We start from the raw sequence: 14,297 nt of genomic DNA on the forward strand, positions 1-14,297 counted from the left end.
AGTGGCAGAGCTGTTAGTCTTTGGTGACCTTCAAAAGTCTGAGGAGAGGTCCCCCAGTGCGGCACTGCCCTTTCCTACCCCTGCAGCCCCCAGCTCCTTTGGCTGCAGTGGATTTATTCCTCAGAGGTAGTGAGGAGTGGTAGTTATGCCGTGTAAATTATGAATTAGATGCAGTGCTTTCTGAATTCATAAGTACCTACAAATTAATATTTTGACAAGTCTTCTGAAATCCTGCTTCCTGTAAGTCCCAAACCTGCGCTCAGGGTGAATGGTGAATTCACAGGGGTGTCCACAGTGGCTAATGTAAGCCTGGCAAGTGAGTTCCCAATACCCTTTCCTGCGGTATTCAGGAATTTGAATTCATTGGAGCATTAGTCACCTAAATTCCTCTACAGACCTGGCTTCCTCGTGTTAATTTTGGAAGCTGCTCTTTATTTCCTTGAATCCGTGTCTTAATTCTTAAAGTGATGTAAATTCTGTGACTCAAAGTCAATGGCGAGCATCCTTTTTTTCTGTGCATGGTTTTCTTATGAGACACTTATTTAGGGGAAAAGACACAAACCTGAAAGTAGAGTTGGAGAGAGCTTGAGCATGGGCTTTATGTGTGAAACACAGAATCTCCCGGGGCATTGAAGTTGGTGTTCTGCATGGAGGTCACAAATGCAGCTCACCTCACTGCAGGTGAGGGCAGCAGTTCCCCCAGAGCAGTAATTTGTACACGTGTTTCTCGATTTCACACCATCAGATGGGAAATGAGAAGGAAAAGGAGCAGAAAATAAACATCAGTATTAACAAAAGGAAAGCAGAGGTGAAATGCTTGGTGATTGCTGACTTTTCAGTGGTTTTTTTTTTAATGTATTCATGTTCAGACTTATTTGTTCTACAAGAGTAAAGACTCTTAGTTTCAATTACCACGCAGTGTCTCAAAGCTTTTCTAATGAGAATTGAAATCAGAAAATAGTTTTCTTCATTTCAGTGTAAAACTTTTTTTTTTTTCCTTTTCCCTGCTAAGTCTAAGAGTTTTACTTACTGGTGCAAACTGCAGCCTTGTGAAGCAAGTGCTGATAAACTGCTTTTAAGTGGAGCCCTCTGGGTGATGTTTGGAGCTTCCTAAGTTGACTCTTGCAGCACTCACATCCTGCTCCCAGACAGACAAGTGTGTGCTGCACTGCAGACACTTGGAAAAGATGATGCACAGAGAGTGAGGAGCTAGGGGAGACTTAAGTACATCCTAGGCATTCCCTCTTCCATAAAATAAAACACACACGTCCAGATATAGAATTCTGCATACACCGATCATGTTGGAAACCCTTTTAAATTTAAGACACACACTCATTAATGCAGAAAGCACTCTTCTCATGGGATTCATTTCCACAGGCAGGATTTACTTTCCTGAGCAGCCTTCCTGTGTGGGAAAGCTCTCGACTGTATGTGTGACTCCTTGCTTGCTTATTTTGGCACAAAGCTATTGTTCCTCAGCCTTTTGTTCCAACATCAAATCTTTGGATAAGATCATGGAGTGGATCCTCCTGGAAGACACATTAAAACATGCTGAGGACAGGGAGTTGTTTAGACAGTCAACATAGCTACCTCTGAACTGGAAAGACGTTGATTTGATGGATGGGCTGATAGATGGATAAGCAGTTGGTAACAGTGGTTCAATGTCTAAATGACAAACCAGTAACGAGTGGTGTCCATCAGGGGTCTGTACTGGGGGAGATACTGTTTATTTTCGGCAATCTGACCTAGTGGAACGTGTGCCCCATGGAAGTGGGTTGTACTGGGTGATATTTAAAGGTCCTTTCCAACCCAGGCCATTCTGTGATTCTGTGACACACTGCAGATTTTTCAGCTCAGGAGTTTGCCTGTGGGGAGGACTCCCTTTGTGGCCTGCTTGTTGAGCTGCACCGATGTGGTGCCTGCATAGGACAGAGCAATCCAGTGGTGACTGGGTATGGAGAAGGCTGTGTGCATGTGTGCAGTGGGGTCAGAGGTGTGTGTGCCTTAAATAAACTCAGAAAAGTAGAAACACGGAGAAATAGAAAGATTTCCTGTATTAATTTCTTTTTTTCAATTCATCATGGACATTGTGCAATGTGTGGAAGTTTCACTGTGGGAGTGGAAATCCTCAGTTTAGGTGGCTGCAGGACTAGGTGTCAGCTGCTTTTCCCTGTGATTTCCTCAGTGCCTGATTCCTCAGAGGGAACCCACTGCTTTTTTCTCAATACAGGCACACACATGCAGAGGAGGACTGTATTAGCAAGGTTTGCACTGTGGTTTCTTAAGAGAAAACCTCATATGTTTAAGAAAGCCAAACTGCAAAGAAAAGAAGAAAATAACAGTAATGTGAAAGAGAAAAGAAAGGAAAAAACCAGTTCAGACATGTAGAGATGGAATATCTATGATGCCAGTTGTGTTGGAAATTAATTCACTCAAAGCTTTAAATATGAGTTAGTCACTTTGTAAGCCTGTGTTTTAAATTACAGCTTACTGAAGCCTGTGTGTGTCCCTGCTACTGCTAAATTAGTGATGTAAGGTAGCAGGCTTTTATGAGTGTGTGTCTTGTGAGCCCTCATGGTGCTGGTTACATTTAGCTAAAGGGGACTGTATGAATTGACCTTTCTCAAGGAGGTTTGTGCCAAGGCTGAAGGCATATTTGTTCTTTCCTACCGATACTCCGCTTTGAGGTGGAGTTTGTTTTACCTGTGCCACAAACTGCTGCTCCAAACACAAAACATTTGGAATTAGTCAACCCTGCTGAAGAATAAAATGCAGCTAAATGTTGCTTTAGGCTCACAGCTAAAGAGTAGGCTCAGCCCTCTAAACTGCATGTTTTTTTGCAGCGTGGGGTGTGTGAATGTCTGGTCTGGGGTTTCTCTTCTATGATGTTGAGGGTCTGTGGTTTAAGTGTTCCTGAGCCCATCCTTCAGGCTTCCTTTGCAGGCCATGGAGAGACATGGACTTTTCCAGTGCTTATTTTATATGTCTACTCTCTAGTGAGATGAATCATTCCCTTAAAGATCCTGTCTGCCTCATCTATCCTGTCAAATAACTTAACTCCCCGGCCCACTGTGGGAGCTTCGTTGATGGCTGTCTGCATGCACCTGTGTTTCTTCCCTCCTGGCTCTCCCTGGGAGTCACCCAGCTAACTGCCTCTGAAACTAAATGTGGGTGTTCACGAGGGGTTCTTTGCTGCTGGAGCCGCTCTGTGCTGTCAGCAAGAGGAGCAGTGTGCCGGGTTTGGCTGCCTCCACCCTCAGCAGCCCTCCCACTCCCCTTAGCAGGCTTCACGCCGGTGGCGTGTCCCTCGTGAGGCGTTGGTGTGCCCTGCAAAGCCGGGGCTTGTGTGGGCTGCAGCACGCAGCTTTCACTGTTTAGGGTACTTTTGAATTAAAGGAAAAAACCCCAACAGTAAGACCACAACAAACTAATATGCTTAAGGCCACAGGGGCTTGAGAGGGACCACAAATAAAATTTTGTCCAAGCTCTGTGAATCGTATGTGGGGACAATCTGTTCTCACAAGGGAAAGCCTTCAGGAATGCAATCTAATAAATTTGCCATGTAGATGTCTGAAGTTTTGCACTCTGAATCTGAATTGCGTGCATTGCCTTTCAAACTGATAAAAGCCCGGCAAAATTTCACCCATGAACAGGTTCGGTTCTTCTGAGTGTGGTTGTACACAGGGTACAGACAGAATAATTGGAGATGAAGGTGTGTATGTCATTTGTCTCTATGGCTAGCAAATATTTATGGTTTTTGATGGAATTTATTGTCACAAATGATTTCCACTCACATTAGGTCCTGCCTCAGATGTAAAAAATTAAATTGCTGCATGATTTAATCGGAGGATTTGCTTAAGACGTCTGTGTATATATTGACAAGTCTTCTGTTTCTTCTTTGGAAGCAACAGATTGCTTGGCAGGGTAATGGGATTCCCGAATTTTTGTTTACAAAAATGGTTAATATGTTTCTGTATTTTAATTGGCTGCTAAAAAGGAAGGAGATTAAAAGGGAGAGAAAACAGCTACTGAGTTAAAAAAGATGGAAATATGAAAAACTTACTGATTTCCTTTCAAATATAAGCAGAAGGGAAGGAAGGGATTGGGCTTTTTCAATTAGTGCACTAAAACTAAGATTGGTCTGGAAAGAATTTAATGATTTGTGTGTAAGTTTAGGCTGGAAAAGGCAAACATTTGGCAGACCTACAATTTTAGGCCTGCTGATTTGTGAGCCCATTGCACATTTTGATTTAAATTTTATATTATAATTTCAGATTTTTAGGATGGATTTTAAATGACAGCCCTTTTAAAAGTATATCACATATATACTACATGTTACTAAGGGATTATCAAATGACTATTGCAGAGGGATATGAGAGAAAAAAAAAAATCTAGGAAAAAGTGTTCTCCAGAGAGAAGATCTCTGCAGATTACAGTCAGATTGGTCTGAAGGAAACATCAGTCCTCATCCGTAAGCGTGAAGTACCTGGAAGAAAAATCAGACCTTCAAATGCGTCCTAGTTTTCCTAACAAAGCAGTGGCATTGCTTCAAGATTTTCTTTTCTCTGTGGTTATATCATGTGGTGAAAATTAAGACTGCACTCTGGATAACAGTTTCTGGATATCCATTACCCTTCAGGAGTAGCTGAAGTCAGGGTCGGACCAATGCTTGTGACAAAGTCTTGCTGAAGATGGATTTTTCTTACAATGCTAATTTCAGTTAATGTGTCTATAAGTGAAGCTATTACAGCTATATACAGAGGGATACTTTAAGATATTGAGTATGTTTTTTAAGTGGCAGTGTAACTTTCCAGGTACTGTCATCTCTTTATGTTGTGAAATATGGATATGTTGATGTATGGGAAACAGTCATGGTGTCTGGTTGGATGAGTCCTTACCCTAAGGAGAGAGCACACCCATGGTGATAGGCAAAAATGTTGTCTGAACCCATTTTCTGGCTCCTCCTGGGCAGCCTTGGGAGGGTCTGTCTGAATTTCCATCCAGATCTGTATAATCTGAGCTGGAATAGCTCCTCTGCTCCTCTTGCTGGAAAGCCCTCTGTGAAAGGAGCTCCTCCTCAGCCTGTTTGTTCAGCAGCCATAGGGACCTGCTCTCAGTCATTCTAGAGGTTTCCACCATATAGGTGAGAAAATCCAAATCATGATGCCGCTGTCAGGTTCGCTCTAGATAAATAAAATTGCAAAGTCAAGAGAGGGGGAAACTCCTCAAATAAGGATTGGTTTTTATCAGGGATAAACCTGATTTTCACAAAGCATCTGTAGAGTTTATTTGAGAAGGCTTACATGGAAACGCTATGAATCAGGCTGAAGATTACCTGGAAAACTATAAACAAAGGCTGCCAACGTACCTATGGAACAGCTTCTTCAGGAGGATATTTTATATTCCTGAATGTACCCAAAACACATCACCGACATTTGTGAGTTACCTTCTGCAGGGGGGTGCACATGGTCGGACAGATGTGTTGGATTTTCACCCCCATCCATTGTCTGTGCATCTTATTGAATGGCAGCATCTGAGGCACCCTGTAGGCGTGTTTAGGAGGTGTTAGGAACAGGACTCTCTTGTGTGTTCGTTAGTGAATGGAAATAGGCTGTTGCTTCCTAAGGAGCAGGGACCAAGTGTGAAGTTTGAGAAGCTATTCAAAAGCATTGCTGTCAAACAGGAGCCTCGGATCTGATCTCTGTCACAAAGGTAGCATTTATGTAGTGCTCCTAAATATAAAGAGCTATACAAAAGCTTGATCTCTTTCTGTTTTTTCCTTCCCCACCCCCCATCCCCCCGCCCCGCAATTTTTTAGTGAAAATACATTAGTAAGTCACTGGGGTCTTTATTTCATTTTCACGTGTTTATCAATAGTTTGGAGTCAGTGGGAAGGCAGTTCATCGTCTTTAAGATTTAAGAACCCGAGTGTAAGCTGCAGTGGCTCTTGGACATTGCACTCTGCTGAAAAGGAACCTCATTCAAGTGGTTCATTATAGAGATTTTTTTTCTTCCCTGTCAACTCTGTGCAGAAGGAATTCTTGCTGAATAGTCCACAATGGTCACCCTGCAATTCCTCTACTTAATGAGCTACTTCTCACACAAATAGATTTCAGAATAACTGAGCACAGATGTGTAGGTATCTGGGTGGCTGGTGGGAGTTTTTTTGGTTTGGTTTGAGGTTTTTTTGTTTGGTTGGTTTTTTGTTGTTTTTTTTTTTTTATTATTATTTTTTTTTTCCCCCTTGAAAACGATTGTCAGTCTTCATTTTCATTTCAGCTTTCAAGCCTGGTGAAACAGCAGCATTCCTGTCATTGCAAACGTTATTCAGCCGTGTGAACTGTGACTCATTCTGAAAGATTACACGCATTTCCCTCCCTGGTGTGCACCTATCCTCCTGCTGTTCACTGTTTGCAGATTGCCTGCTGCAAGCAGAGGTCAGGGGGACAGGCTGCTGCAGAGCTGGCTTGCTAGCTTGCTTCCAGGCTCATGCTGTGCAGAGTATAGGAGTCCAAGTTTGCTGCAGGCAGGAAGTTTCAGGGTGAGAAATGCTACTTTTGTCTGCTGCTGGGGGGAAAAAAAAATCTCAATGTCTTTCTCAGCATCTCTTTACAGTAAAAAAACAAACAAACAAAAAAACCCAACCCAAAGCCCACAACAAATCTGAAAAATACCCCCTAAAGGAGCAATAAACCTCATACAGACCTCCTAGCTCACATTCACTGTAGACTATGTTTACTTAGGCTGCAAAAATATCAATTCATGATACCAGCTCAAGGCAAACACCATCTGGTCTGGTGGTCGTCTTTAATAATCTTTCTTTTCTAATTTTACCTTGTCTTTCCTGCATTCCTCTCTGGCATCAGTGAATCCCTGCTGTCACTGTGCTGGCTCTTCTCCTGGTGCCACAGACCAGTCCTGTCTGGGGGCACAGTGCCTCACCTCGCTTGTCTGCCTCCATCCTCTCCAGCTAATTGCTATCTCCTACACGTTTTCCAGGGCTTTGTCGGAAATACAGTCTTGTGGGAATCCCCAGTAGGGTTTCTGATTGTGTTTTCTTGAATGCCAGCATGAGCCTTTGAGGGAGAAACTCCATGCTGTCAATTATGGAAGCTCAGCTAATTGAGGATGATTAAAGGGAAGCTTGATACTACCTGCCCAACTGTAGAAGTGAGTTATGGCGCCTGAAGATGAAAAGCCACGAGGAATCAATCTTGATTTAGTACAACTTAACACCGTGCTTGTATTTTTATCTACTTGAGGGCAAGAGATGACAAGTCGAAACTTCCTGGCGTGACGGCGGGCAGAATTTGGAGAAGGTGGCGCAGATGGGAGCACAGGGCCCTGTTGCTCTGCAAGCACGTGTCTAAAAGACCTTTCCTGTCCCACTCTGTCTATGTGGGAAGTGTTTCTGGAAAAGCTGACAGGATCCCCGAGGTTCAGAGCTGAGGGAGCTCAGAAAGCACCCACCAAAGCTACTTCCTTGGGGCTATGAAAATGAGAAGTGGTAGGGCTGCAGGCAGCCACACTTATATTTTTTCAGGGAAACAAAGAATTCTGGTGTATCTATCTGTCAGGCAAGTGTGGGAGAGGAAGAGGACTTTTCTCAAAGCCCACAAGAAGCTTGTTTTTCAATAAAATCTAGATCTTAAAAAAGAAAACAGGCTGCTTGGAGGGGTTTCCTTTGGTGATTAGTGTTTGCAATCCAAGTTCTTGTTTCAGTGGACATTCAAGCAGAGATACTGATGGATATGAAATTAAAATGGTATCACTTTTTTCAGATGTTTTGCTGTAGGATTTAGTTATTTGGATCTTAGTTTTCTTCATGCATTTCTCACAGCCTACTTTGGTGACCCAGAATAACTGGGTTAACACATGTATCCTGGATGAGGAGCCCTTTCTTTCTGAATTACCTATATCTACTTTCAAAGCTCATCATTATAAATCACAGTTAGATGCTTTTTCATTGTAGCTGAAACCTTGCTTTATTCTGAAATGTTTTTCATGTGTGGACAAGCCCCCAGGAAACTCTTTTGGTTTGAAATTAAATGTCCTTGGTTTATTAGCCCTTGTAATTTATGCTCGCGCTGCCTTTAAGGTGTTTTTTGTTTTGCTTTGTTTTACAGGCTGTAAGATGGCACATAGAACTACAACCATGGGCAAGTCCAACCCCTTCCCTCAACTATGAGGCCTCAAGGTTCCTAAAGTACATTAGCACTTCTCAGGTAGGTTTTTTATTTCAGTCTCCATTTAGAAAACACTTTGCCTGGCACAGATTTTTCCCTCGTATCTAAGGAATTAAATTCACACCAAACTTTTTTTTGAAACTGATTTATTTCTAAAGTTGCTTGACCTAGCACTGATGGTCAACATGAATATAAAGGTCAAAATACAGGTTAGAAAGAATGCATTATTTCCATGTTATTTATTTCCAAATGGGTTTGTGTCCTGACAGGAGTATGATATGACTGAAATTCTAGATGTGGTGTTTCCCTCTCCCCTCTCTCCCTCTCAGATGGAAAAATACAGAGCACTGTGTATCAAGGGACTCTATGTAACCACTCCACCTCTCAATAATAATATGATAACCAGGCTCAGTTTACTTCAAAAAGAGGCATTTGAGGTTCCCAGTAAAATGAGAACAAGGGATCAGACCCTAACTTGGACAAATTGTTTCAATGATACCAATAGAATCTTGATATTTTCAGGACAAAAATGATGGCCATGGAAATTAGTAGGTTTATGAGCTTTTTAAAAGATGACATTTCCAAATCCAGGTTGTATTGATGGATACTTCCAGCATTCAGTACACATGGAAATTGGGCCATCATGTCTTAACAGAGGCATCACTTATGCACAACAGCATCTGCATGTGCATTTCCTGTAATAAAAAAATTGAAAAGGTGCTGGATGCTCACAATTCCAACAGGGCAGCTGCTTTTGATACCCAGGTCTATCAGCAATTGACCCTTGAATGCAGAGCTGACAACATCATTACTTACATGGAAGAACAGCAAAAAGCCCCAGGTGCCAACACCACTGAAATGTCATTCACACATGAAATTCTTTGTTGATGCAGTGCTTTCAAGGCTGAGATTAATTTCAAACACCTCTAAAAAAGAGGATAGCAGGGTGTTCATGTATTCTCCAGCTTGTGGGTACCCCTGGCTAGATTCTCAATAAAATGACATCTCTGCTGCCACTCATGCCAGCACTGAGAGGGCAGGAGGCGAGATGATGCATGTGGAGACAGCAAGAGATGTCTGTAGAACTGCTGGTTTTGTTGTACAGAAGTTTAGACTGTGGCAGACGTATTAAGTTTGAAAGCATCCTTCATCTCAATGACTTAATAAACAGTGGCAGATGCTGCTAAACTCCACTAGTTGGGTCAAAGCCTACAAGGTCATCAATTAACAGAGAGTTTATTGCTTTTGACACACTCAGCAAGAAGTTTCATTCCCAGAGTAACTGACCCTGGCTGGGGGAATAAACATAAGTGAAAACAAAAAATGAGAGGAATCCCTGTTCCTGATCTGGCAGATGTTACAAGATGAGTAACTGATGGGATAACACCATGACTAGTATGAACACTTCTGAAAATGGCATCCTGCTTATGTAGATAAGCCTGGGATGCCATTTTCCTTGTTGGCTGAGCAAGTGTCTACTAATTACTGGGCCTAAGTTCAGCCCCATGCCATTAGCGTAGAATCACTCAAACTGCTGGGGCAGGAAGGTGCCATGTCAGCAGGGTCAAGGTGTGGCCAGAAAAAGCATTTTCAGAGCTGGTATTCCATGATCAGGAGAAGCATCTCTCTTGTGCTATTGTTTGTATGATAGGAGTGAGCAGAAGCCCACAACAAGATGTGAGCTCAGTGCATCTGTGAATTATGCAACAGACTGATGATGGTGCTAAAGGCAGGTTCAGGGTTTGATTTTTTTTCTTAGGTGGCTGTTGTTGTTGTTGTTTGATAGCAAGAGCTATTCAGTAGCAAGAGCTGTTAAAATTGCTTCAAACTCTGTAGTAATTGCTCATAATGCTGTGAGTCAATTAAGTGGCAGCTTTGCAGAATCTTAGTTTTCTGTAGAGAGTACATTTTTCTGTCTCTTAAATTAGTGCTTATTATTGCAGTGCCATTTATTCCTTGATTGTTATGTGACTGAAGGGAAATGGGTAGTGGGGTGCAGTGTAAATCATTGCTTAAAACTTAGTGAATCCTGGGAACAGCATGAAGAGATGCTGTATTTGCTTTTATGAATTTTCCATGGGAATTGTGAGTCAAGCAGGAGCAGGGAGGCGGTGATGCAGTGTGCAGCTCTTTGAATGTAAAGCTCCAGGTAATGATCTTTCAGAGCATACACTTCTTAGAGAATGAGAGTTTTATGTACTTACTATAAGGTACATGGTGGAGAGTGCCTGCCACATTAAAGGCTGGGTTCCAGGTTTTACTCTCACCTCTGTGTAAAATAATTTCTGTGGTTCCAGGTGGGACCAGAGCAGCCCTTTTTACTTTGGCTAAGATTAAGAACTGAGCCTCTGAAGTCTGCTGTAGAGGAAGGAAAGGAGCAAGATGAGAACAGTCTGTTCTAGACTGATTTAACCTGGTTTTGTCCTTTCCACCATTTTAGTTGCTGCCATTCTGACAGTGCCAGCTCCCATTCCTGCAGCTGGGGCTGGTACTGGGCCCAAAGAACAACTTTTCATCATGATGGCTCAGCTGGGTTCCTGCAGCTCTTCTCAGTCTTTGCTTTCTTATCTGCATAAGGTAGCAACCTGTGCCCTGCAACCCCTGACTTTGATGACTGGGCTGTGTGGTCTGAGAAACCCTTCAAGAACAAGGTGTGGATGCTGATGCTGGTGCAGAGCAGTGCAGGTTTTCCTGGGCAAAAGTAGCCACAGCTTTGGCGCTTCCTTCTGCTTCCCGTTGCCTCCTCATCACTGCTTCAGCAAGAGCTGTACAAATTGTACCAGCTCTCCATCCGCTGCTGTGCTCTGGCTCCTGTGTTCTGGAAAGGGTGCAGCACTCTCCAGCACTGCGCCTGCCTTTTCCAGAGTGGATTTGGAGGAGGAAGGTGGAGTGGAATGTGGTAGCCTGGGGGTGAAAGGCTGGCCTGAGCTGTTGGATGGACAAGCAGAGCTGGTGCTGCAGGCGGGGGCCCCTCTTCAGGTGTCGCTCACAGGGCTGTGGCTTTGCTGGCTCCGTCACTGTGGGTTTGGCTGTTCCAGGCTGCTGCCCAGCTGCTGGCAAAGCTGACTTCACCCCCCAGTGATTTTTGACACGTCCAGGTTTCTGATGAAACCAGTGCATTTTCAGACTTTGCTTTCTTGGTCTGTCCAAGGGATTTGACTTAGAGTGTTCCTCCCTGCAGGATCTCTATCTCTTCTTTTGCAGGGTTTTTATCCTGGCTTTAGACTCTAGATGTCCAAGCCAGCTCAGCATAGACACACATGCTATGATTCCTCTGTTTAGTTACGCATTTGTTTAAAGCCCTTTGTTGCTGGAGAGGGCATGTGTTGGGGTAATGATTAAATCCCTTCTGGAGCTGACATCCAGGACACTCTGGGTAAGGTACACATTGCAGAGACACTGCAATTTTGTAATTACAGTCTTTATTTTAACATTATTCACGATGCAGATTCCACTCCAAGGTTTGGAAAAAAAAAAAAAAAAAAAAAGAAACATGTGAATCCTGAAACATCTTTTCCTCATGGAAAAAAAATGAATTTGGGTATAGTACTAATGCTTAATTATTTGCTTTTCAAACTGCATTCCTCTCTGGGGAATTATGTAAGCCTTAAATTTCACCAAGCGGAACAGACAAACAAGGGAAAAAATCATCAAATCTTTGTAGTCGTGTCTCAGATTGACAATAAGACTTAAAGTAAACCATTGAGCATTTTTCTTTTTTCCAATTCTCCCCCAGAAGGCAAATTAAAAACAAATTAAAAGTCCTGTCTTAAAATGAAATATCCTTTGATTTCAACAGATTTCATGTGAACACATGAACCTGAACAGCTTGAAAGAGTACTCTGAAACCACAAGAAAGCCCTGGTCAATCTGTCTTGATGAGAGGTTTAGCCTCATCCATCGAATCAGAAGCAAGCAATGCCGTCTCTATTCACTTGGGTAAGTGCTCTCTTTAAAAGAAAGGAAATCGTTTCACGGCAAGTAGCTTCAAAAAGCCCTATAAATACAACACAGGCTGCAGCAAGGTTATCTTCTAAAATATAAACTTTGTTCAGGTGTTTATCATCTGTTGATGTGCTTCTGTAAACTTAATTTTTAGAGAAAAAACCTTTCTCCATGAGGCTCTTTATTTTCCTTTGCCTTTCTAATCTTGGTATGAAAACAAATTGATTGATGGTGAGTTGTGAGTGGTAGTTCATGTAGAGGAAGATGGAAATCAAAGAGGTAAGCTGAGAAGCCTACAGCATCTTCATTGAGAAGATTTGACTTGCATAAATGCCAAGGATTTCAGTAGCATTACTTACAAACCTTCATTAACTACCTCTGGGATGAAACAGTATATTTCCATATGAGAATGTGCTTGCTCAACACTCAGAGGTGACATGTGCCAAAGTGATAGTGATAAAGGCAGCTGTGGCTTTACTTTGAAAGATTTGTAGTGTTTATGATGTTTACAGCACTTGAGAGTGAAGTTTTCACAGAACAAGTGCTTTCACAGGTAGCAAAACCACACATGCAGCCTGTTTCCCTGCTAATAAAACATTCTGTTTCCTATGAGGATGAGGGAGGTCAGTCCTCAGAGTGCATCAGGCCGTCAGCACACAGGTTCATTAGGAGAACAGTCTCTGGGATCTGGAACTCGTTTCACACACATCACCGTGTAGAGCTGCCTAATAAAACTGTACTTGCTGTCCTGGGAGGCAGCTTTAGGTTAGAGGTGTATTGAAAGGCTTCATCACCCTTGAACCAGTGCAGTTTATTCCTGTGATTTTGCTGCTGTGGGTTTACAAAGGCTGGATAGCAAGGAACCGTGCGGAGTGGTATTTCTCAGCCATTAGTACATGGCAGGTAACACCTGCAGTGAGTGTGGCAGGGAGGCAGGGTGCCCTCTAGTCAAAAGGAGTGGTTTTGGTTAATTTGAGTGGGTTTATATTTCGATTGAGGGGGTTTTTTTTGAGCTGTAAAGACTCAGATCCTCTGAAAGGGAGATGCTCTCAGGTTTTGTTCAGCAGCACTGCTCTGTGGCAGAACAAGAACACATTCCCTTAGAGACAAATCACGTATGCACAGAAAAATTTCTCTTGACTACTGTTGCTTCTTATTTTCTAAGTGTTCTTTGCAATATATTTCAAATTATACTAACCTGGCATTAATACAAGATAGAGGTCTACATGGTGGTTTTTTTTTTTTTCCTTCTCAGCTTTTCATGTTCCTATAAAAGTTAGGAGAGATGCTGTGTTACCCCATGCTCAGTTCCAGACTTTACTGTCTGACTGTAGTACTGAGTTATTGCCTGAGGGCCCTTCTAGTAGTCAGCAGGGAGAGGCAAGCACATTCAGGTGGAAAATCAGCTAAGCTAAACAGCATTCTGGAGGTAGGTATAGCTTTCCTTTTATTATAGTGGAAGTCTGGGATAAGGTGGCTGCTGACTTTAGATGTCTTGGCAAAGTACTCAAAATTCAGTGGAATTAATCCAGACCTTGCCCTTCAAGCTGCATGATCATTAATATTAGGCCTGAGCTCCTGTGTTGGTGGCCTTTTTCCCGGTTGTTAAGGATCAAGTGTGGGTTGAGAATGGTATTTTTGTTGAATTGTCCAGCAGGCACAACGCTGTTGATTTAATCTGGGCTAGGAAGTGCAGATTAGGCACGAAGCTGACCTGCACTGAGATATTTTGCTAATGGTTTTCAACAAAACTGAGCTAGTGTGTGTATACCAGTGCTTTGTATGTGGTGCTCTTCTGTGTATGGTCCAGGGAGCATGAGTGCCAGATTTTCTGCAGTGATGGAACACTAGGGCTTAGCAGAGATCGAAATTGGTGTCAGCTCTCCCATCAATCATCAGATACACACATGCAGTAACTAACCAACCAGGATGCATCACATGAAACATCTAAAAAATAAAAGGGAAATACTTGGGGTTATGGAGAAGCATCTTAAATCCACCGGTTTACTTCTGCAACCTTTGGAGCTTGTTACTGCATAATTCTTCCCCTCAGACTCACTTCCTTTCATTTATGACAGACAGAAAAGTAATTTGGTCCTAAGGCACAAATACCCTTTAAACATTTTTGTTATCTCATACGTTTCATAAAGAGCAAATGGGGAGCAG

At 42.6% G+C, this 14,297-nt stretch overlaps 1 protein-coding gene across 2 annotated transcripts in view; it reads left to right on the forward strand.

Annotated features, from left to right (window-relative positions):
- METTL24 (methyltransferase like 24) overlaps positions 1 to 14,297 on the forward strand; it is a 45,433-nt gene that overhangs the window by 11,778 nt on the left and 19,358 nt on the right. For both annotated transcript variants that reach the window (XM_066179421.1, XM_066179420.1), the window contains exons 2-3: positions 8,127 to 8,225; positions 11,986 to 12,125. In XM_066179421.1, the coding sequence (XP_066035518.1) occupies positions 8,127 to 8,225; positions 11,986 to 12,125 (239 nt within the window). The remainder of the gene's footprint in view (positions 1 to 8,126; positions 8,226 to 11,985; positions 12,126 to 14,297) is intronic.

This window comes from Chamaea fasciata, unplaced genomic scaffold, assembly GCF_029207755.1.
Source record: "Chamaea fasciata isolate MVZ Bird 193981 ecotype frontalis unplaced genomic scaffold, bChaFas1.0.hap1 SCAF_3, whole genome shotgun sequence".
In the NCBI taxonomy this organism is placed as follows: domain Eukaryota; kingdom Metazoa; phylum Chordata; class Aves; order Passeriformes; family Sylviidae; genus Chamaea; species Chamaea fasciata.